This window comes from Hypanus sabinus, chromosome 10, assembly GCF_030144855.1.
Source record: "Hypanus sabinus isolate sHypSab1 chromosome 10, sHypSab1.hap1, whole genome shotgun sequence".
NCBI lineage: Eukaryota > Metazoa > Chordata > Chondrichthyes > Myliobatiformes > Dasyatidae > Hypanus > Hypanus sabinus.
The window spans coordinates 160180136-160202572 of record NC_082715.1 but is presented as its reverse complement, the minus strand read 5'-3'; the positions used below and the strand labels follow the sequence as shown (position 1 = coordinate 160202572).

The window sequence follows — 22437 nt, the reverse complement described above, 5'->3', positions numbered from 1 at the left end:
TTGTTTTTTTATATTCTATTCCCCTGGAAATGAATGCCAACATTGGACTTGCCATCTTTATCACAGATTCAGCCTATAAATTAACCTTCTGGGAGCCTTGCACACAGTCCCTCTGTACCTCTGATGTTTGAATTTTCTCCACATTTAGTCTGCATGTTTGTTCCTTTTACCAAAATGCATTATCATATATTTCAAACACTGTATTCCATCTGCCACTTTTTTGCCCAGTATTCCAATTTGTCTAAGTCCCTCTGCAATCACATTGCTTCCTCAACACTATCTACCCCTTAACCTATCTTCGTATCATGTGCGAACTTTTCAACAACTCCATCAATTCCATTATCTAAATCTTTGACAAACAATGTAAAAAGTAGCAATCCCAATACTGATACCTGAGGAGCGACATTGATGTCTGACAGCCAACCAGAAAAGGCTCCCTTTATTTCCACTCACTACATCCTGCCTGTCGGCCATTCCGCTATCCATGCCAGTATCTATCCTGTAACACCATCGGATTTTATCTTGTTAAGCAGTCTCATGTATGGCACCTTATCAAATGCCTTCTGAAAATCCAAGTAAATGGCACCCACTGCCTTTCCTTTGTCCACACTGCTTATTACTTTCTCAAAGAATTCTAACAGATTTCTCAGGCAGGATTTCCCTTGACAGAAACCATGCTGACTTTGACTTATTTTATCATTAGTCTCCAAGTACCCCGAACCCTCATCCTTAACAACAGGTTCCAACACTTTCCCAACCACTGAGGTTAGACGAACTGGCCTGTAATTTCCTTTCTTTGGTCTTTCCATAAAGAGTGGAGTAGCATTTGCAGTTTTCCAGTCCTCCAGAACCATACGAGAAACAAGTGATTCTTGAAAGATCACAAGCAATGAAAGATCAACTCTCACCTCCCTTTTACTCTTTATATAACTGAAAAAAAACTTTTATTATCCTGATTTAAATTATTGGTTAGTTTGCCATTGTATTCCATCTTTTCCCTTCCTATAGCTTTTTTAGTTGCCTTTTGTTGGATTTTAAACACTTTCCAATCATCCACCTTCCCACTCACTTTTGCTACCTTATATGCCCTTTCTTTGGCTTTTATGCAGTCCCTAACTTCCTTTGTCAGCCACAGTTGCCTACTCCTGCCATCTGAGAACAACTTCTTCTGAGGGACAGATCTATCCTGCACCTTGTGAACTATTCCCAGAAACTTCAGCCATCTCTGTTCTGCCGTCATCCCCGCCAGTATCCTCCTCCAATCCACCTGGGCAAGCTCCTCTCTCATGCCTCTGGAATTCCATTTATTTCATTGTGATACTGACACATCTGACTTATGCTTCTGCCTCTCAGGTTGTAGCATGAATTCAATCATATTAAGATCACCGACTCCTGTGGGTTCCTTTACCTTAAGCTCTCTAATAAAATCTCGATGATTAAATAACACTCAATCAAAGAAAGCTTTTCCCCAAGTAGGCTCAAGCACAAGCTTCTCTAAAAAGCTATCCCGTAAGCATTCAAGAAATTCCCTCTCTTGTGGTGGACACCAGCCTGATTTTCCCAATCCCCTTGCATATTAAAAATTCCCCAGTACAATTGTTACATCACTCTTATTACATGCCTTTACGAGCCCCCTTTGCAATCTCAACCCCACATCTTGGCTACTATTTGGAGGCCTATATATGATTTCCACAATTATTTTCTTACCTTTGTAGATTCTGAACTCCACTCATAAAGATTCAACATTCTCTAACCTTATGTCACTCTTTCTAAAGATATAATTCCATCTCTTAGCAATACAGCCACACCACCACCTATGCCTTCCTGATTCTCCTTTTGATACAACATATCTCCTTTGATATGAAGCTCCCAACTATGACCTTCTTTCAGCCACAACTCAGCGATGTCCACAACATCATGCCGACCAATCTCTAGCATCACCACGAATTCATCCATCTAATTCTGAATACTATGTGCATTTAAATATAGCACCTTCAGTCCTGCATCCTTTGCTCTTGAATTTTGACTCTGAGAAACAATTTAACTCTTTGCATTTGTACCCAGTCATTGGCTTGTCCTTCCTTACATTCATGTTACACCCATCATCTACTTGTCACCCTGCTGGCTCATCCTCAGCTCTATCATGCTGGTTCCCATCCCCCTGCTATTAGTTTAAACTACTCCCAACAGCTCTAGTAAACCTGCCCGCAACCTGTCCCTTTTGTACCGGTCACACCTGCCCCAGAAGACATCCCACTGGTCCAGAAATCTGAATCCCTGCCTCCGCTTTACTTGTTCAACCATGCGTTTATCTGCCACCTCATTCTATTCCTATCCTCACTGTTGTGTGGTACAGGAAGTAATCCCGAGATAACTACCTGCTTCTCAGCTGCCTTCCTGACTCCCTGTATTCTTTTCAGGACCTCCTTCCTTTTTCTACCCTGGCAACTGGAAGGCAAACTACCAACTATGTTTCCTTTTCATGTCCACTGAATTACCCAGCTATCCCTCTAACCGAGTCCTATTACTGCTGCCATTCCCTTCAATTTCCTCCCTTTCTGAGTCACAGGGCCAGGCTCAGTGCCAGAGGTTAGTCGTCACCCACAGCAGTACTCAAAATGGAGTACTTATTGTTGAGGGGGATGGCCACAGGGGTGCTCTCCACTACCTGACATTCTCCCTTCCTCTCCTGCCAGTCATCCATTTATCTGTCTCCTGTAACTCCTGTCTATCATAGGTTCACTTTTCCTAACAAGCTGAAGGTCATCGAGCTGCAGCTCCAGTTCCCTAACGATTTCTAAGGAGCCACGTCTCGATGCACTAAAGTGCATTGTAGAGAGAGAGAGACACAACAAAACAGATGCACCATTATAAGTAACTCTCTTTTCATCATTATTTGAGTGAACAAAATCATCTAGTGAAATAATTTGCCTGATAACAGTGCTTACAGAGCCACCTGTCACATCTAACAAACGGCTTGCATGGTGCAGAAGGGGTAAAGGGCTAATTGGCCTACTCCTGTTCCTATTCTTAAAGTTCCAATGAAGCAGAGTTCAGTCACTCAGTGTGGAGATAAAGAAGTGTTTCAGTTTACTTATACTGTAACATGCTGTCCTTTCTCATCTGGTCACTTTCCAGTCAAGTCACAGATACTATTTCTAACTAAATGCCAGCAGTACAAATTTCTTTGGTTAAAAACTGCCAATCTCGATGGTATGTCCAAGATTTTCGGCATACAGTAATATTCTGCCTCTTCAATACACAAGGTAACAGGCAGAGCTACTACCTCACATCTCTAGTGAAGTGAGGACAATCCTAACTTCCGGTGCTGTTTGTATAGAGTTTGTACTTTCTTCTCATGTCTTTGTGGATTTTCTTCAGATATTCCAATTTACTTAACATTCCAAAGAAATCCCTGCAGTTCGTGTATTGTCCCAACTGTTTAACAGACGATGCCATTGCTATCACCCCCCACCTGGCCCTTACTCACCTGGACAAAAAAGACACATAAGTTCGAATGCTGTTCATAGACTTCAGTGCAGCATTCACACAATCATCCCTCAGAAACTGATTGGAAAGCTGAGCCTACTGGGCCTGAACACCTCCCTCTGCAACTGGATTCCAGACTTCCTGACTGGGAGACCTCAGTCAGTCTGGATCGGAGGCAGCATCTCCAACACCATCACACTGAGCACAGGGGCCCCCCAGGACTGTGTGCTCAGTCCACTGCTGTTCACTCTGCTGACCCACGACTGTGCTGCAACACACAGCTCGAACCATATCTTCAAGTTCGCCGATGACACGACCATGGTGGGTCTCATCAGCAAGAATGACGAGTCAGCATACAGATAGGAGATGCAGAGCCAACGACCTGTCTCTGAATGGAACAAGACAAAAGAGATGGTTGTTGACTTCAGGAGGGCATGGAGCAACCACTCCCTGCTGAACATCGATGGCTCCTAGGTAGAGATTGTTAAGAGCACCTAATTTCTTGGTGTTCACCTGGTGGAGAATCTCACCTGGTCCCTCGACACCAGCTCCATAGCAAAGAAAGCCCAACAGCGTCTCTACTTTCTGCAAAGGCTGAGAAAAGTCCATCTCCCACCCCTCATCCTCATCACATTCTACAGGGGTTGTATTGAGAGCATCCTGAGCAGCTGCATTGGAAATTGGTTTGGTTTGGAAATTGCACCATCTCGGGTTGCAAGACCCTGCAGCGGATAGTGAGGTCAGCTGAAAAGATCATCGGGGTCTCTCTTCCTGCCGTTACAGACACTTACACCACATGCTGCATCCGCAAAGGAAACAGCATTATGAAGAACCCCATACACCCCTCATACAAACTCTTCTCCCTCCTGCCGTCTGGGAAAAGGCTCCGAAGCATTTGGGCTCTCAGGAACAGACTATGCAACAGTTTCTTCCCCCAAGCCATCAGACTCCTCAATACCCAGAGTCTGGACTGACACCAACTTCCTGCCCTCTACTGTGCCTATTGTCTTGTTTATTATTTATTGTAATGCCTGCACTGTTTTGTGCACTTTATGCAGTCCTGGGTAGGTTTATAATCTAATGTAGTTTTTGTGTTGTTTTACGTAGTTCAGTGTAGTTTTTGTATTTCATGTAGCACCGTGGTCCTGAAAAATATTGTCTTGTTCTTACTGTGTACTGTACCAACAGTTATGGTCGAAATGACAATAAAAAGCGACCTGACTATATGGGTTGGTAGGCTAATTGGATGCTGCTCTGTAAGTGGTAACATCTGGAAGGTGTGATGGAAATGTGGGAAGAATGAAACAAGATTAGTGTAAAGTTACTGTAAGTGGCTGTTTGGTGGACGGCATGGACTCTGGGCGAAAATTATGACAAATTTACCCAAAAAGATATGGACGGTTTCTTACACTGAAATGATGCATTGGAAGGGGATTATGCCTGCTAATTAATCAATATTCTTCATAGACAACAAAATAACGTGGAAGAAATTCATTTAGAAACCTTTTATGGAAAATCATGGAGAGCACATGCCTTCTGGCCCATCTAGCCCATGCTGAACTGTTATTCTGCCAAGTCAACTGTGCCATAACCCTCAATACCCTTCCCATTTATTTACATATCTAAATTAACCTATGACCTTTAGTTCTAGTCTCACCCCACCTTAGTGGAAAAAGCCTGCTGGCATTTAGCCTTCTTATATCCCTCATAATTTTGCATACTTCTTTCAAATCTCCCCTCATTCTCCATTACTTCAAGGAAACTCCTAACCTATTCAACCTTTCACTATAACTTAGATCCTCAAGTCCTGCCAACGTCCTTGTAAATTTTCCCTGTACTCTTTCCAACTTATTGATAACTTTCTTCTTGCTAGGTGACCAGAAGTACACTCTAAATATGGCCTTACCAACATCTTAGAACATAGGATACTACAGCAAAGTACAAGCCCTTCGATCCACAATGTCCTACCGACCTTTTAGCCTGTTCTAAGATCAATCTAACCCCTCGTGCATAGTCCTTCATTTCTCTATCATCCTTCTGCCTATCAAAGAGTTTCTTAAGAGTCCCTTCACCACCAGCCAGACAGGGCGCTTCATGCACCCACTACTCTATGTTACCTACCTTAGCTCTGACATTCCCCCCCCCCCAAAAAATCATGAAATCCTCCAATCACCTTAAAATTATGCTCCCTCATATTAGCCATATCCTGACGAAGGGTCTCGGCCCAAAACGTCGACAGTGCTTCTCCCTGTAGATGCTGCCTGGCCTGCTGTGTTCCACCAGCACTTTGTGTGTGTTGTTTGAATTTCCAGCATCTGCAGATTTCCTCGTGTTAGCCATATCCTGGAAAAAAGTCTCTGACTATCTACTCCATCTATACCTCTTATCATTTTATGTATCTCTTTTAAGATGTCTTATACAATTTCAACGTACCATCCCAGTTCCTGCACTTAATACTGTGACTTACGAAGGCCACTGTGCCAGAAGCTCTGTTAATGAATGGAAGTTGCATGCATGGTTGAAGAAATGATGAGCTTAGTAATGTGGCAAGAAGGATGACTTCCAGTACAGCCAACAGCAGAGAAAAGGAAAAAGAAAGAAAAACAGTTGGAGAATTCGCTACTATATCTTGCAGGCTGCCACATGCAGTGGTGCAGGAGCCTTGCAGCAAGAGTTGGAGTAGGTTTGGATGGAGAATTAAAGTGGCAGGCAACAGGAAGCTCACTATCTCCTCTGTATGTTGAACACAGGTGCTCTACAAAGAAGTCCCCCAGTCTTCAGATACATGGTTATGGTACAGGGAGTTAGGAAGGAAGCTGAGAAGCGTTCGGAATAAGGTGGACAAGCTTGCATTGCAATTAGAGATTGGTCGGTATGACAGAGTGAGTATCACTGAGTTGTGGCTGAAAGAAGGTCTTAGTTGGGAGTTTAACATCAAAGGATACATGTATTGAAAGGATAGGCAAGAAGGCATAGGCAGTGGTGTGGCTGTAGTGGTAAGAGATAGAATTACGTCTTTAGAAAGCAGTGACATAGGGTCAAACAATGTCAAATCTCTGTGGTGGAGCTAAAAAACTGCAAGGGTAAGAAAACCATTGTGGGAATCATAAACAAGGGGTGATTGATAAGTTTGTGGCCTAAGGTAGAAGGAGACAAATTTAGAAAAACTAGCACATTTATTTTTCACCCTCCTCTAGTGTTGCCACCATGTCCTTGTGGGCCTCCTTGCGTGTTAAGCCCTTGAGACCGAGGTAGCGGATGACTGCACGAAGGCTGATGTTGTCCATTTTCTCAGACAGTGCTTACCCTATATTCCGGAGTATAACCCCCCCCCATTTTCAAGGTTAAAAAAGTGACTTTTTCGTGTACCTTTGTATAAGCTGACCCCTTTTGTAGAGGTTTTTGATTTAACCAGAAAAGATCACAAGAACTCACATGCCGGTACTCAGCTTTGCCGGAACCGGGAAATTTTGTGAACCAGTACCTGCTAAGAAAACAGGCCTACGCATTGTAGAGCGTTATAGGCGAATTCTTAATAAATAAATCAGGGAGGGAAATTTTGGATTAGGTTTCGAATGGTAAAGAATCCTCTGAAATGTAACCCCTGTGAAACTACTTAGCGCCCATTGTAATCTCATTAAAACATAACACGGGGTGGCGGGATCAGTACGTATAGTCAATATTGAGTTTGCGACCGCCATCTACAAAAGATTAAAATGAATGTGATATGATGCTGGCTTCAAGCTGAAGGTTGTTGATTTTGCTAAAGGAACAAATAATTCTGCAGCTGCTAAGAAGTTTAGTGAAAATGAGAAACAAGTGAGAGAGTGGAGAAGAGCAGAGGACACGCTGAGGGAAATGCCAAAGACGAAATGTGCAAACCGCAGGAAAACATGCCAGTGGCCAGAACTGGAAAAAATTGTTTTAGAGTGGGTGAATCACCGGCGATCGTCCGGTTACATTGTTACCAGAGAAATGATTTGAGTTCAAGTGTTGAAATGGGCTGAAAACACCTTGAGGTCAGTGAAAATTTCAAAGCTACACAAAGTGGTGCTCCCGATTTATGAATAAACGTGATCTTGCATTGAGACCAAAAAACCAAAATTGCTCAGAAAATTCCCATGGGGTGTTGTTTACGTCCAAAAACACTGCTGGATGGACAAAGCGGGGTGTTTGAAGTAGGTTAAAGAGGTGTGGCGTCGAGATCCCGAAGGTTTTGGGAAGGAAAAGTCGCTACTTGTCTGGATGTGTTCAATGCGCACTTGTCAGGTGAGACAAAAGCATCATTGAAAACTGAAAGTATGGACATTGCAGTCATCACTGGTGGTTTGATTTCCGTGCTCCAGCCACTAGATGTGAGTTTAAACAAAGCTTTCAGAGAATTCATGCGTCGACAGTGGAACGAATTTGACTCAAAAACAGCCAATAAATATGACCTGTCTTCCGTGTATTCGTTTTTCCAAAGCTGGCACCCTCTGTATAAGCCAACCCCTAATTTTAGCACCAAAACTTAGGGCTAATTTCTCAGCTTATACACCGGAATTTACGGTACTTGCCATTTTCAATTATCTGAAACAGAAATACCACAAAAGTTATTAACTTCATACTTTCTGCATAATCACTCAAAGAGTTGAACTGCACTTACATGTAACAAGAGCTGTATAACTCATCTCCTACCTTAGGCTACAAACTTATCAATCACCCCTCGTACAAGAATCCAAATAGAAGCCAAAGTGTGAGGTTCATATTTCAAAGGGAGATGGAAAAGGCATGTAATAAGGGTAATACGTAGCGCAGTTGTAATTGGGAACTTCAGTATGCGAGGGGATTGGGAAAATCAGGTTGGTGTTGGATCACAAGAGAGGGGATTTGTTGAATGCTTATGAGATGGCTTTTCAGAGCAGTTTGTAAACAGAAACATAGAAAACCTACAGCACAATACAGGACCTTCAGCCCACAAAGTACATACCTTAGAAACTACTAGACTTCCCTATAGCCCTCTATTTTTCTAAGCTCCATGTACCTATCCAAGAGTCTCTTAAAAGACCCTATCGTATCTGACTCCAGCACCGTTACCGGCAGCCCACTCCACGCACACACCACTCTCTGAGTAAAAGACTTACCCCTGACATCACTTCTGTACCTGCTCCCTAGCACCTTAAATCTGTGCCTTCTTATGGCAACCATTTCAGCCCTGGGAAAAAGCCTCTGACTATCCACACGGTCAATGCCTCCCATCATCTTATACAGCTCTATCAGGTCACCTCTCATCCTCCATTGCTCCAAGGTACTTGAGTTTACTAAGGAAAAGGCTACTTTAGATTGGGGATTGTGTAATCACCCAGATTTTATTAGAGAACTTAATGTAAAGGAGCTGTTAGGAGCCAGTGTTCATAATATGATTGAATTTATGCTGCAGTTTCAGAGGATGAAGCACAAGTCAGATATATCAGTATCACAGTGGAATAAAGAGAACCACAGAGGCATGAGTGAAGAGCTTGCCCAGGTGGATTGGAGGGGGATAGTGGCAGTGATGACGGCAGAACAGAAACGACCGAAGTTTCTGGGAATCGTTCACAAGGCACAGAATAGATGTGTCCCACAGAAGAAGTTGTTCTCAAATGGCAGCGGAGTCTATTATTAAGGATGAGGTTTTGAAGTACTTGGGAGACTAATAATAAAATAAGTCAGTCAACATGGTTTCTGTGATGGGAAATCTTGTTTGACTCATCTGTTAGAGTTCTTCAATGAAGTAACAAGCAGCGTGGACAAACGAAAGGCAGTGGATGTCATTTACTTAGATTTTCAGAAGGCATTTGATAAGGTGCCTTACATGAGGCTGCTAAACAAGATAAAATCCTATGATGTTACAGGAAATATACTGACCTGGATAGAGGAATGGCTGACAGGCAGGAGGCAGTGAGTGGAAATAAAAGGGGCCGAATCAGGTGCCTATCAGTGACTAGTGATTTTCCTTGGGTTAATTTTGGGACCACTACTTTTCACATTATTTGTCAATGATTTGGATAATGGAATTGATGGATTTGTGGTAAAGTTTGTGGATGATATGGAGATGGGTGTGGGGAGGTGGGGTAGGTAGTGATGAGGAAGCAATGCGATTGTAGCAGGACTTAGAAAAATTGGAAGAATGGGCAAAAAAGTGGCAGATGGAATATAGTATGATAATGCATTTTGGCAAAAGGAACAATAGTGCAGACTAAATGGGGAGGACATCAGTGGTGCAGAGGGACTTGGGAGTATTTGTGGAAGACTCCCAGAAGGTTAATTTACGGGTTGAATCTGTGGAAAAGAAGGAAAATGCAATGTTGGCATTTATTTCAAGGGGAATAGAATATTAAATCAAGGAGATAATGGTAAGACACTAGTCAGGCCGCAGTTGGAGTATTGTCAACAGTTTTGGGCCCCGTATGTCAGAAAGGATGTGTAATCATTGGAGAGATTCCAGAGGATGCTCACAAGGATGGTTCTGGGACTGAAGGGATTAGAATATGAGGTCCGTTTGGCAGCTTTGGGCCTGTACTAGAATTTAGAAGAACGCAGGAGGGATCTCATTGAAACCTACTGAATGTTGAAATGACCAGATATGGTGGATGTGGAGAGGACATTTCCTATGGTGGGGGTGTCCAGAACTAGAGGGCACAGCCTCAAAATTGAGGGGCAATCTTTTAGAACAGAAGTAAAGAGGATTTTTTTTTTTAGCCAAAGAGTTGTGAATTTATGGAATGCTGTGCCACAGTCTGCAGTGAAGGCCAAGACCATGCATATATTTAAATCGGAAGTTGATAGATTTCTAATTGGTCGGGATATGGTGAGAGAGCAGGTGTATGGGGTTGAATGGGATTTGGAATGATCTATGATGAAATGGTAGAGCAGACTCAATGGACTGAATAGCTTAATTCTGCTTAATTATGTTTGATTATGTTTAATTTTTAATGTTAATGTTTAATTTTAATTATGTTTAGTCTTATGGTCTTTTTGTCCCTTTGCTGCCCACAGATGATGAATCACCTGGCCTCTACGGGTTTCTTAATGTAATCGTTCACTCGGCAACTGGATTCAAACAAACATCAAGTGAGTCCTGCATGCTTATGCTTTGCTTAAATCTTTAATATGGGAATACTGAAACACCTCTGCTTGTTTTACAAAACAAGTCTAACAGGGAATCAAAGATAAATCCTTAAAGGACACCAGAGATGAGCAGCGCAGAAGCCATAGTAGCTGAATTTGATCACATAGAAAATATATATAGGTGCTCCAAAGATAAAGTTATTGGTCCTCTGGAGAAATAAATTAATACATATATTAAAGCTATTTTGAACTCCATGGAGCATGTGGGGATCTTCCAGTATCCAGGCAATCTTTCTTTTTTCTTTCTTTTTTTTTTCTTTTTTTAGATAGGGATGTTGAGGGGGGAGGGGGGAGGGTTGATATATTATTCTATTATTCTATTCATTCTATGTAACTATTCTAAAAATTGAATTTAAAAAATTTTTTTTAAAGTCTTCACAGTGGAAGACGTCTGCAGTATACCAGACATTCAAGAGTGTCAAAAGTGAAGTTTGTGCAGTGAAAATTACGACTGAGAAGGTGCTCAGGAAGCTTAATAGTCTGAGGGTGGATAAATCTCCTTGACCTGATCGAATGCACCCTCAAGTTTGGAAGGATGTAGCTGGAGACATTGCGGAGGCATTAACAATGATTTTTCAAGAATCGATTAATTCTGGCATTGTACCGGATGACTGGAAAATTGCAAATGTTACTCTGCTATTTAAGAAGGGTGGGAGGCAGCAGAAAGGAAACTATAGACCCATTAGCCTGACATCAGAGGTTGGGAATTGTTGGAATCGATTGTTAGGGTTAAGATTATGGAGTACCGGGAGAGACATGACAAGATAGGCCAAAGCCATCATGGTTTCCTGAAAGGAAAATCCTGCTTGACAAATCCACTGCAATTCTTGAGGAAATTATGTGGTGTACTTGAATTTTCAGAAGGCCTTTGACAAAGTGCTGCACATGAGGCTGCTTAGCAAGATAAGAGCCCCTGGAATTACAGGGAAGTTACTAGCACGGGTGATCAGCAGAAAACAGAGAGTGGGAATAAAGGGATCCTATTCTGGCTGCCGGTTACCAGTGGAGTTCCACAGTGGTCGGCATGGTACCGCTGCTTTTTACGATGTATGTCAGTGATTTCGACTATGGGATTAATGGATTTGTGGCTAAATTTGCCGATGATACAAAGATAGGTGGAGGAGTGGGTAGTGTTGAGGAAACAGAGAGCCTGCAGAGAGACTTAGATAGTTTAGGGGAATGGGCAAAGAAGTGGCAAATGAAATACAGTGTTGGAAAGTGTATGGTCATGCACTCTGGTGGAAGAAATAAACAGGCAGACTATTATTTAGATGGGGAGGGAATTCAAAATGCAGGGATGCAAAGGGACTTGGGAGTCCTTGTGGAAGATACCTTGAAGGTTAACCTCCAGGTTGAGACAGTGGTAAAGAAGGCGAATGCAATATTGGCATTCATTCAAGAGGTAAAGAATATAAGAGCAGGGATGTAATGTTGAGGCTCTATAAGGCACTTGTGAGACCACACGTGGAGTACTGTGTGCAGTTTTGGGCTCCTTATTTTAGAAAGGATATACTGACATTGGAGAGGGTTCAGAGAAGATTCACGAGAATGATTCCAGGAATGAAAGGGTTACCGTATGAGGAACGTCTGGCAGCTCTTGGGCTGAATTCCGTGGAGTTCAGGAGAATGAGGGGGGATCTCAAAGAAATACTCCGAATGTTAAAAGGCCTGAACATATGAGATATGGCAAAGTTATTTCCCATGGTAGGGGATTCTGGACAAGAGGGCACGACTTCAGGATTGAAGGACGTTCTTTTAGAACAGAGATGCGGAGAGATTACTTTAGTCAGAGGGTACTAAGTCTGTGGAATTTGTTGCCACGAGCGGCTGTGGAGGCCAAGTCACTGGGCGTATTTACGTCAGAGATAGATAGGTTCTTGATTAGCCAGGGCATCAAAGGGTATGAGGAGAAAACAGGGGAGTGGGATGACTGGAAGAATTGGATCGGTCCATGATTGAGTAGCGGAGCAGATTCAATGGGCCGAATGGCCTATTTCTGCTCCTATATCTTATAGTCTTATGGTTCCCCATGCAAGACTCATTCAGAAAGTTAAGGATGCTTGGGATTCAAGGAGACCTTGCTTTGTGGATCCAGAATTGGTTTGCCTGTGGGAGGCAAAGGGTGATTGTAGATGATTCATATTCTGCATGAAGTTCAGTGACCAGTGGCGTTCTGCAGAAGTCTGTTCAGGACCCCTCCTCTTTGTGATTTTTCTAAATGACCTGGATGAAGAAGTAGAAGGGTGGGTTAGTAAGTTTGCTGATGACACAAAGGTTGGGGGTGTTGTGGATAGTCTGGAGGGTTTCAGAGGTTATAACAGGATATCGATAGGATGCAGAACTGGGCTGAGAAGTGGCAGATGGAGTTCAACCCTCATAAGCACGAAGTGGGTTATTTTGGTAGGGCAAGTTTGAAGGCAGAATATAATATTATGGTAAGACTCTTGGCAGTGTGGATCAGTGGGATCTTGGGGTCCGTGTTCACAGGACACTCTAAGCTGCTCATAGGTTGACCGTATTGTTAAGAAGGTGTACGGCGTGTTGGCATTCATAACCGTAGGATTCAAGAGCCATGAGGTAATATTACAGCTATATAAGACCTTGGTCAGACCACTTGGAGTACTTTATTCAGTTCTGGTCACCTCACTACAGGAAGGATGTGGATACTATAGAGAGAGTGCAGAGGAGATTTACAAAGATGGTGCCAACGACCTGTCTCTTAATGTGAACAAAACAAAAGAGATGGTTGTTGACTTCAGGAAGGCACGGAGTGACCACTCCCTGCTGAACATCGACGGCTCCTCGGTAGAGATCGTAAAGAGCACCAAATGTCTTGGTGTTCACCTGACGGAGAATCTTACCTGGTCCCTCAACACCAGCTCCCTAGCAAAGAAAGCCCAGCAGCGTCTCTACTTTTTGCGAAGGCTGAGGAAAGTCCATCTCTCACATTCTACAGGGGTTATATTGAGAGCATCCTGAGCAGCTGCATCACTGCCTGGTTCGGAACTTGCACCATCTCGAATCGCAAGACCCTGCAGCGGATAGTGAGGTCAGCTGAGAAGATCATCGGGGTCTCTCTTCCTGCCATCACGGACATTTACACTACACGCTGCATCTGCAAAGGAAACAGCATTATGAAGGACCCCATGCACCACTCATACAATCTCTTCTCCCTCCTGCCATTTGGGAAAAGGCTCCGAAGCATTTGGGCTCTCACGACCAGACTATGTAACAGTTTCTTCCCTCAAGCTATCAGACTCCTCAATACCCAGAGACTGGACTGACACCTTGCCCTACTGTCCTGTTTATTATTTATTGTAAATCCCTGCACTGTTTTTGTGCACTTTATGCAGTTCTGTGTAGGTCTGTAGTCTAGTGTAGCTTTCTCTGTGTTTTTTTATTACGTAGTTCAGTCTAGTTTTTGTACTCTGTCATGTAAACCATGGTCCTGAAAAACGTTCTCATTTTTACTATGCACTGTACCAGCAGTTATGGTGGAAATGACAATAAAAGTTGACTTGACTTGACTTGACTTGGATTGCCTTATGAAAGTAGGTTGAGTAAACTTGACCTTTTATCCTTGGAGCAACAGAAGATGAGAGGTGACCTGCTAGAGGTGTATAAGATGATGAGAGGCATTGATCGTGAGGATAGGCAGAGGCTTTTTCCAGGGCTGAAATGGCTAACATGAGGGCGTATAGTTTTACGATGCTTGGATATAGGCACAGAGGGGATGTCAGAGGTAAGTTTATTTTACACAGAGGGTGGTGAGTGCGTGGAATGGGCTGCCAGTGACGGTGGTGGAAGCAGATACAATCGGGTCTTTTAAGAGCCTCTTAGGTAAGTACATGGAGCTTAGAAAAATAGAGGCTATGTGGTAGGGAAATTCTAGGCAGTTTCTAGAGTAGGTTACTTGGTCAGCACAACATTGTGGGCCGAAGGGCCTGTAATGTGCTGTAGGTTTCTATGTTCAATATTCTTTTCCAATCAATTCTGGCCAACTCTTCTCATGCCTCTATAATTCCTTTTACTCCACTGTAATTCTGATACATCTGACTTCAGCTGTTCCTTCTCAAATTGCAGGGTGAATTCAATCATATTATGGTCACTTGCCCCTCAGGTTTCTTTTACCTTAAGCTCTCTAACAATCCCGGTTCATTGCACAACAACCAATCTAGAATGGCTCAACCACGAGCTGCTCTAAGAGCATCTCATAGGCATTCTCGAAATTCTCCCTCCTGGAATCCAGCACCAATCTGATTTAACACATATAACATATAACAATTACAGCATGGAAACAGGCCATCTCGGCCCTTCTAGTCCGTGCTGAACGCTTACTCTCACCTAGTCCCTCCGACCTGCACTCAGCCCATAACCCTCCATTCCTTTCCTGTCCATATACCTATCCAGTTTTTTTGCTTAAATGACAATACCGAACCTGCCTCTACCACTTCTACTGGAAGCACGTTCCACACAGCTACCACTCTCTGAGTAAAGAAATTCCCCCTCGTGTTACCCTTAAACTTTTGCCCCTTAGCTCTCAACTCATGTCCTCTTGTTTGAATCTCCCCTACTCTCAATGGAAAAAGCCTATCCACGTCAACTCTATCTATCCCCCTCATAATTTTAAATACCTCTATCAAGTCCCCCCTCAACCTTCTACGCTCCAAAGAATAAAGACCTAACTTGTTCAACCTTTCTCTGTAACTAGGTGCTGAAACCCAGGTAACATTCTAGTAAATCTCCTCTGTACTCTCTCTATTTTGTTGACATCTTTCCTATAATTCGGTGACCAGAACTGTACGCAATACTCCAAATTTGGCCTCACCAATGCCTTGTATAATTTTAACATTACATTCTAACTCCTATCCTCAATGCTCTGATTTATAAAGGCCAGCATACCAAAAGCTTTCTTCACCACCCTGTCCACATGTGATTCCACCTTCAGGGAACTTTGCACCATTATTCCTAGATCACTCTGTTCTACTGCATTCCTCAATGCCCTACCATGTATGTCCTACCAAAAATACCGTGTATTTTTCCAATCTTATTGTATATTGAAGTCCTCCATAGCTATTGTAACAATGCCCTTTTGACATGCATTTTCTCTGTCCTGTTGTGATTTGTGGATCACATCCTTACTGCTGTTTGGGGGTCTGTATACTACTCCCATCAGGGCCTTTTTACCCTTGCAGTTCCTTAACTCTATCCACAATGATTCAACACCTTCTGAACCTATGGCACCTCTTTCTTTCTTTTCTTTTTCAATCTTTTTATTGAGTTTCATATATACATATATTAAAAAAAACATAACATAATAATGAGTAAATTATGAATACAATAGACTTGAAGTCGCATTAATAATAAGATAACAATATCCTATTAAACATCAACAAAAGAAAATACCTTAATCAATCAAGTCCATATGATTATATATGAAAAAAACAAAAATAACCGTTAAAAGAAGAAAAAATTTGAAAATATGTGAAAAAAATATATATTGAGAAAAAAAGACACTAAACTAAACTAATATGGGCAATAATAATAGTTTACAAGTATATGATAGTGTCAAAAAACTCCAGAACTCCATACCTGAACATGAATAAGCAGAAAGAAGGTCTGGAAAAGGCCAAATTAATTCATATGAAAATGTCGAAGGCACCTCTTTCTAATGAGTTGATTTCATTTTTTACCAACAGGGCAATTCCAACCCCTCTGTCTTCCTTCCTTCCTGTCCTTTCAATACAATGTGTATCCTTGGACATTAAACTCCCAGCTGTAATCTTCTTTCAGCCATGATTCAGTGATGCCTTCAACATCATACACGTGAATCTGTAACTGTGCTGCCAGTTCATCTCCCTTATTCCGTATACTGTGTGCATTCAGATACAACACCTTCAGGTCTGTATTCACCCTTTTCCATTTTGTCCAGCTTTTAGGATGCAATTTACCCTGCTGACTGTAATTTTGCCCTATCAATAAACTCTCCTGACTACATATCAAGTCAAGTCACTTTTATTGTCATTTCGACCATAACTACTATGTACAGTACATAGTAAAAATGAGACAATGTTTTTCAGGATCATGGTGTTACATGATACAGTACAAAAACTAGACTGAGCTACGTGAAAAAATGACGCAGAGAAAAAAAAAACAACTACACTAGACTACAGACCTTCCCAGGACTGCATAAAGTGCACAAAACAGTGCAGGCAGTACAATAAATAATAAACAAGACAATAGGCACAGCAGAGGGCAGTAAATTGCCAGTAAGTCCAGACTCTGGGTATTGAGGAGTCTGATAGCTTGAGGGAAGAAACTGTTACATAGTCTGGTCATGAGAGCCCGAATGCATCGGTGCCCTTTCCAAGACAGCAGGAGGGAGAAGAGTTGGTATGAGGGGTGCATGGGGTTCTTCATGGAGCTGTTTGCTTCTATTGACAATAGACAATAGGTGCAGAAGTAGACCATTCGGCCCCTCAAGTCTACACCGATTTGCCTCTATTTGTATACCAAATCCCTCATCTTCAGTACTATCATCCATCTTTTCTATGATACATGGCAGAAGTCGAGCCGTTCATCAGAAAGGCAAGGTCAGGTTCAGTGCCAGGACCTAATGGAGTGCCGTATAAGGTGTTCAAGAAGTGTGAAGAGCTGAGGAAATACTTGTGGAAACAAGGTGTTGTTCCTTTGTCATGGAGTGAGGCTGAAGGAGTATACATCCTGAAGGAAGAGAATTCTACTACATTGAAACAGTTGCAACCAATTTCACTCCTGAATGTAGAGGGGAAGATTATGTTTGGCATTCTAGCAGAAAGAATATCTTCATTTGTGATAGAGTATGGATTGGTAAATACATCTGTGCAGAAGGCAGGAATACCAGGCTTCTTGGGATGCCTTGAACATACTAGTATGATATGGCATACCATCCAGGAGTTGAAAAGGTTGAGCAGAAATCTGGCTGTAGTTTGGCTTGATCTTGCAAATGTGTATGGTTCCGTTCCCCATGTCCTGATTGAGTTTGTGATGGAATTCCTGTGGATTCCTTCTAAGGTGAGGAACTTTGTTATGCAGTACTACAACAATTTCCAGATGAGGTTTTCCACTCAGCAGTTTACAACTAGGTGGCAGAGCTTGGATGTTGGAATTCCAATGGGATGTCCATGGAGGTCATTTTGAGGGCTGCAGAATCAGTGGGACCAGCTGTTGCACTTGATGGCGGAGGGGAGTTGCCACCAATACGAGCGTTCATGGATGATCTCATCCTTTTGCGTCCCAGCACAGAGGCAGTGGAAAGTATACTATCTAGACTCGAGTAGCTAATGGATTGGGGAAGAATGAAGTTCAAGACCAAGAAGTCAAGGAGCCTTGTTCTTTGGAGAGGAAAGTTGGTTGACTTCAATTTCACCCTTTGTGGAGAGGAGATTCCATCGATCCAGGACCAACCAGTTAAGAGCCTCGGGCGATGGTACACAGAGGAGCTGAGGGACTCCAAGAGGGTTCAAGAGACAGGAGAACAGATCAGCAGAGGTCTGATGTCTGTCGACAAGTGTGGCTTGCCTGGCAAGTTGAAGTTGTGGTGCTTGCAGTCCGGACTGATGCCACGGATAATGTGGCCACTAACTATCTATAAAGTGGCAATGACCCATGCTGAGGCAATGGAACGGAAGATCAACAAGTATGTGAAGAAGTGGCTTGGAGTACCGAGCAGCCTCACTAATATTGCAATCCACAGTAGCCAGACAAAGCTTACCATCCCAGTGCAATCCCTTGTTGAAGAGGTCAAGGTAGCCAAGGTAGGATCATTCTTGATGCTTCGAGTCTCAAAAGGCCCTGTCATCAAGAACACCCAACTGGATGTGAGATCAGGCAGGAAGTGGTCAGCCCAGGTAGCAGTCGATGAGGCAGAGTCTAGATTGAAGCACAAGGAGACGGTTGGGGCTACCCAGTTAGGCCACCAGGGACCTGGATGGACAACCCACAAGTGGTGGTCATCTTCTACAGGTAAGGAGCGCCGTGAGCTTGTAACGCAAGAAATTTGAGAGGTAGAAGAGGTTAGCTAAAGCAGCTGGCCTGACCAAACAAGGGGCTTGGACCTGGTGGGAAAGCGTTGAACAACGACTTCTATCTTGGAATGTCCTGTGGCAGATGGAACCGCTACGCATTTCTCTTCTATACAGAGCAGCGTACGACCTACTCCCAACACCTGCCAACCTCAGCACCTGGTATGAAGATAAGACAGACAGGTGTGCTGCTTGAGGTGAGAAGAGAACACTTCAACATATTCTGAGTACATGCTGAGTCAATCTTTCCAGCAGCATGTACACTTGGAGACATAACAACGTTCTCAAAGTTGTAACAGAAGCGGTTGAGCAGAGAGTACTACAGCACAACTTATCTCATGCCCCATGCTGCACAGAAGAACACATATCATTTGTGAAAGAAGGCTCCAAGTCAAGGGTGTACAGCGCAAGCCCACGATCACACATACTTTCTTCAGCCAATGACTGGTGTGTCAAGGCTGACCTGGATGGGAAAGGCAGTTTCCCAGAGCAAATTGCTTCCAGATATAATCATCTGGTCTGACACCAGTAGGGAAGTGGTTATTGGTGAACTCACAGTCCCCTGGGAAGACAACATCGATGAAGCCCATGAGCGCAAGTTAACCAAGTAAGCAGAATTAAGATCAGAGTGCAGAGACAGAGGGTGGAAGGTCTCATGCTATCCATTCAAAGTAGGGTGCCGTGGCTTTATTGCGTTCACTTTCCAGAAGTGGCTGCGTGACCTTGGCTTCACTGGAAGAGAGGTCAAGTCAACCAGCAGGGCTGGAGCTGGGGCAGCAGAGACAGGATCATCATGGGCGTGGACCAAGTACGTCCAGAGGGGCAGATAGTCGGACAGTGTATCCATCTTTTGTAAACCCTTCAATAGTTGCATAGACACCTGAAGAGTAGACTATCTGTTGGATGGAAGCGACCAACAACTCTGATAGTTTTTAAGCTCACCATTGGGAGGTGGTGCTTTAGCACTGCTGACCCACCACCTCAAAGAAGTCCTGATCATAAGTGGGCCAAAACTCCTGAAGACAGGTGGCAGATCAACTGATGATCCCACTGGTGATAGCACAGGAGAGTTAACATCTTAGTCCACGTGTATTTTCAATTCTTTGCATTAAAACATACACAGCTCAGGACACTGGTCACACCTTTTGATTCCTGACTTTGAGGTCTTACCAGCACCTTCCTCCACAACCTCTCCACTAATGGTTCTGGCACTCTGGTTCCCATCCCACCGTGCAGCATTAACATATCTTCCTCCTAGGATATTAATATCTCCAGTTCAGTGCCAACTGTCCCATCTATACAGGTCCCACCTTCCCTGTAATGAGTTCAATGATCCAAAAATCTTATGCCCTTTTTCCTACACCAACCCCTTAGCCCTATATCAAACAGTATAATCTTCCTAGGTCTAGCCTCACTAGCATGTGGCGCAGGTAGCAAACCCGAGATCACAACCCCGGATGTCCTGCCCTTTAACTTAGCACCAAATCCCTGACTCCCGATTCAGAAGCTGGTCACTCGTCCGACTCATGTCATTGGCACCTACATGGACCACGACTTCTGACTGTTCGCCCTCTCACTTACAAATATTGAGGACTCGATCCAAGATAACCCAGACCCTGGCACCCAAGGGGCAATGTGCTATCCGAGAATCTTGTTCTCATCTGCAGAACCTCCTGTCCTCCTGGAACAATCGATGGATATCCATTGTGTCTGTGATTCATGCAGAGTCAGGTGGAGAATTCTGCATCATTTAGTCTCCATTGTAGCTCTCAAGTGTTCACTATCCTGGGTGTAATGACACCAAGTCTGCTTGTCTGACTTTTCTCTCGGTATGTTTACACTACATTTTGCAGTTCAATGTACAATGCAGCATTACAATCAGTTCATACATATCCTGAAGATATTTCTGAATTTGTGTTTCCTTGTTTTTGAACAGATTTATATTGCACTTTAGAAGTAGATTCATTTGGTTACTTTGTTAACAAAGCGAAGACGAGAGTCTACAGAGACACATTGGAACCAAACTGGAATGAGGTGAGTCTTTACTGAAGTTTTATTCATAATGTCTGACTGGAGTTGATTACTCCATCGAGATTGTAGCCAAATGTGTGCAATTTTGTTCCACTTTGCAAACAAGGACTTGGGAGGGGGGGATCAGAGGAAGGAGGCAAATTTCATTAACAAAAGAGAGAACCTTTCAAAGATAGATTGGGAATATCTACTGGCAGGTAAGTCTACATCTGCACAGTGGTCTGCATTCAGAAGAAAAATAACAAGAATTTAAAACTAACATGTTCATGTAAGGGTATAATGAATCCTGGATATCTAGGAATGTTGATATTTAGATAAAGGTTAAAAAAAAATTAGCCTGTAACAATTGTATCAACCAATGACGGGAGTGTGGGAATGCACTTAAAAAGAAAATTTATGAAGGCGAAGGGCAGGCATGAGAAATCAGGTAAATTGTAAGGATAAAAGAATAACCAGGGAAAACGTTGGGGCCTGCTTGAGACAAGGGATATCTGTGAATGGGGCAGTAAGTGTAGCAAGACCCAAAAAAGGTAATATTGCAGCTCTATAAAACACTGGTTAGATTACACTTGGAGTATCGTGCAAACACGAGGAAATCTGCAGATGCTGGAAATTCAGACGACACACACAAAATGCTGGTGGAACACAGCAGGCCAGGCAGCATCTATAGGAGAAGATCAGTGTAGTATTCACAGAGGAAACAGACTTTATAGTTTGATAATTCGGTGAAAGGGGAGGTGAACATCTTGTGTAAATCTCAATAACTTGGGAGCATTTAAATATAGAAGAGCACAGCACCAGAATGTTGGTGCTGAGCTAATTGTACTGCTAATTAAATCATCAACAGGTGCCATGCCCAGTTTGAGCTTTGACTGCCATGGCCCACACACTCCTGTTTCGAGTCAAGTGGATCAATTCATTGGAATTCATTTCCAGTTCTCTGGCTGCTGTCTCCATCATCATTTGTCTTTGCCTTCCTCTTGCTTTCTTCCCTTCGATCTTTCCCATAATTACCGTGCATTCTAACTCCACTTTCCTAGTCACATGCCCAATGAAGTTACGTTGCCTTTTCATGATTTCATTACGTAATTAAATACGTAACTAAAATAATCCTTCCTGTCTACACAAAATCCATATCTTAATCCTCTGCACATTCATCTGTCTATCTCAGAGTTTCTTAAATGCCTCTATTGTACCTACCTCTACTATCACTCCTGGTATCACATCCTAGCCACCCACCACTCTGTGTAAAAACTCGTTTGACCATCTCCTTTGAACTTGCCTGCCCCCCACCGCCAACTACTCCTTATAGCACATGCCCTCAAAGTACGTATAGGTCACCATATACTACCTTGAGATTCATTTTTTGTAGGCATTCACAGTAGAACAATAGAACACACAAAAAATAACTAATAAGCTACCAATGTGCAAATGAAGACAAATTGTACAAATAAGTAGATAATACTGAGAACATGAGTTGTAGAGTACTTGAAAGTGAGTTTGTGGTTTGTGGAATCATTTCAGAGTTCAGGTGAGTGAAGTTATCCACTCGGGTTCAGGAGCCTGACAGTTGGAAGGATAGCCTGAACCTGGGGTGTGGGACTTAAGGCCCTCCTCCTTCCTGATGGCAGCAGCAAGAAGAGAGATGAAGAATTTCCTTATCGATGTGTTCAGTGATAGGGAGGACTTTGCCTGTGATGGGCTG

The 22437-nt window shown here is 43.0% G+C and overlaps 1 protein-coding gene across 2 annotated transcripts in view; it reads left to right on the top strand.

The window, feature by feature from the left end:
• si:dkey-91m11.5 (PH_BCR_vertebrate and RhoGAP_Bcr domain-containing protein) overlaps positions 1-22437 on the top strand; it is a 406087-nt gene that overhangs the window by 299305 nt on the left and 84345 nt on the right. For both annotated transcript variants that reach the window (XM_059983343.1, XM_059983342.1), the window contains 2 exons: positions 10507-10581; positions 20638-20735. In XM_059983343.1, coding sequence (XP_059839326.1) covers positions 10507-10581; positions 20638-20735 — 173 coding nt within the window. The remainder of the gene's footprint in view (positions 1-10506; positions 10582-20637; positions 20736-22437) is intronic.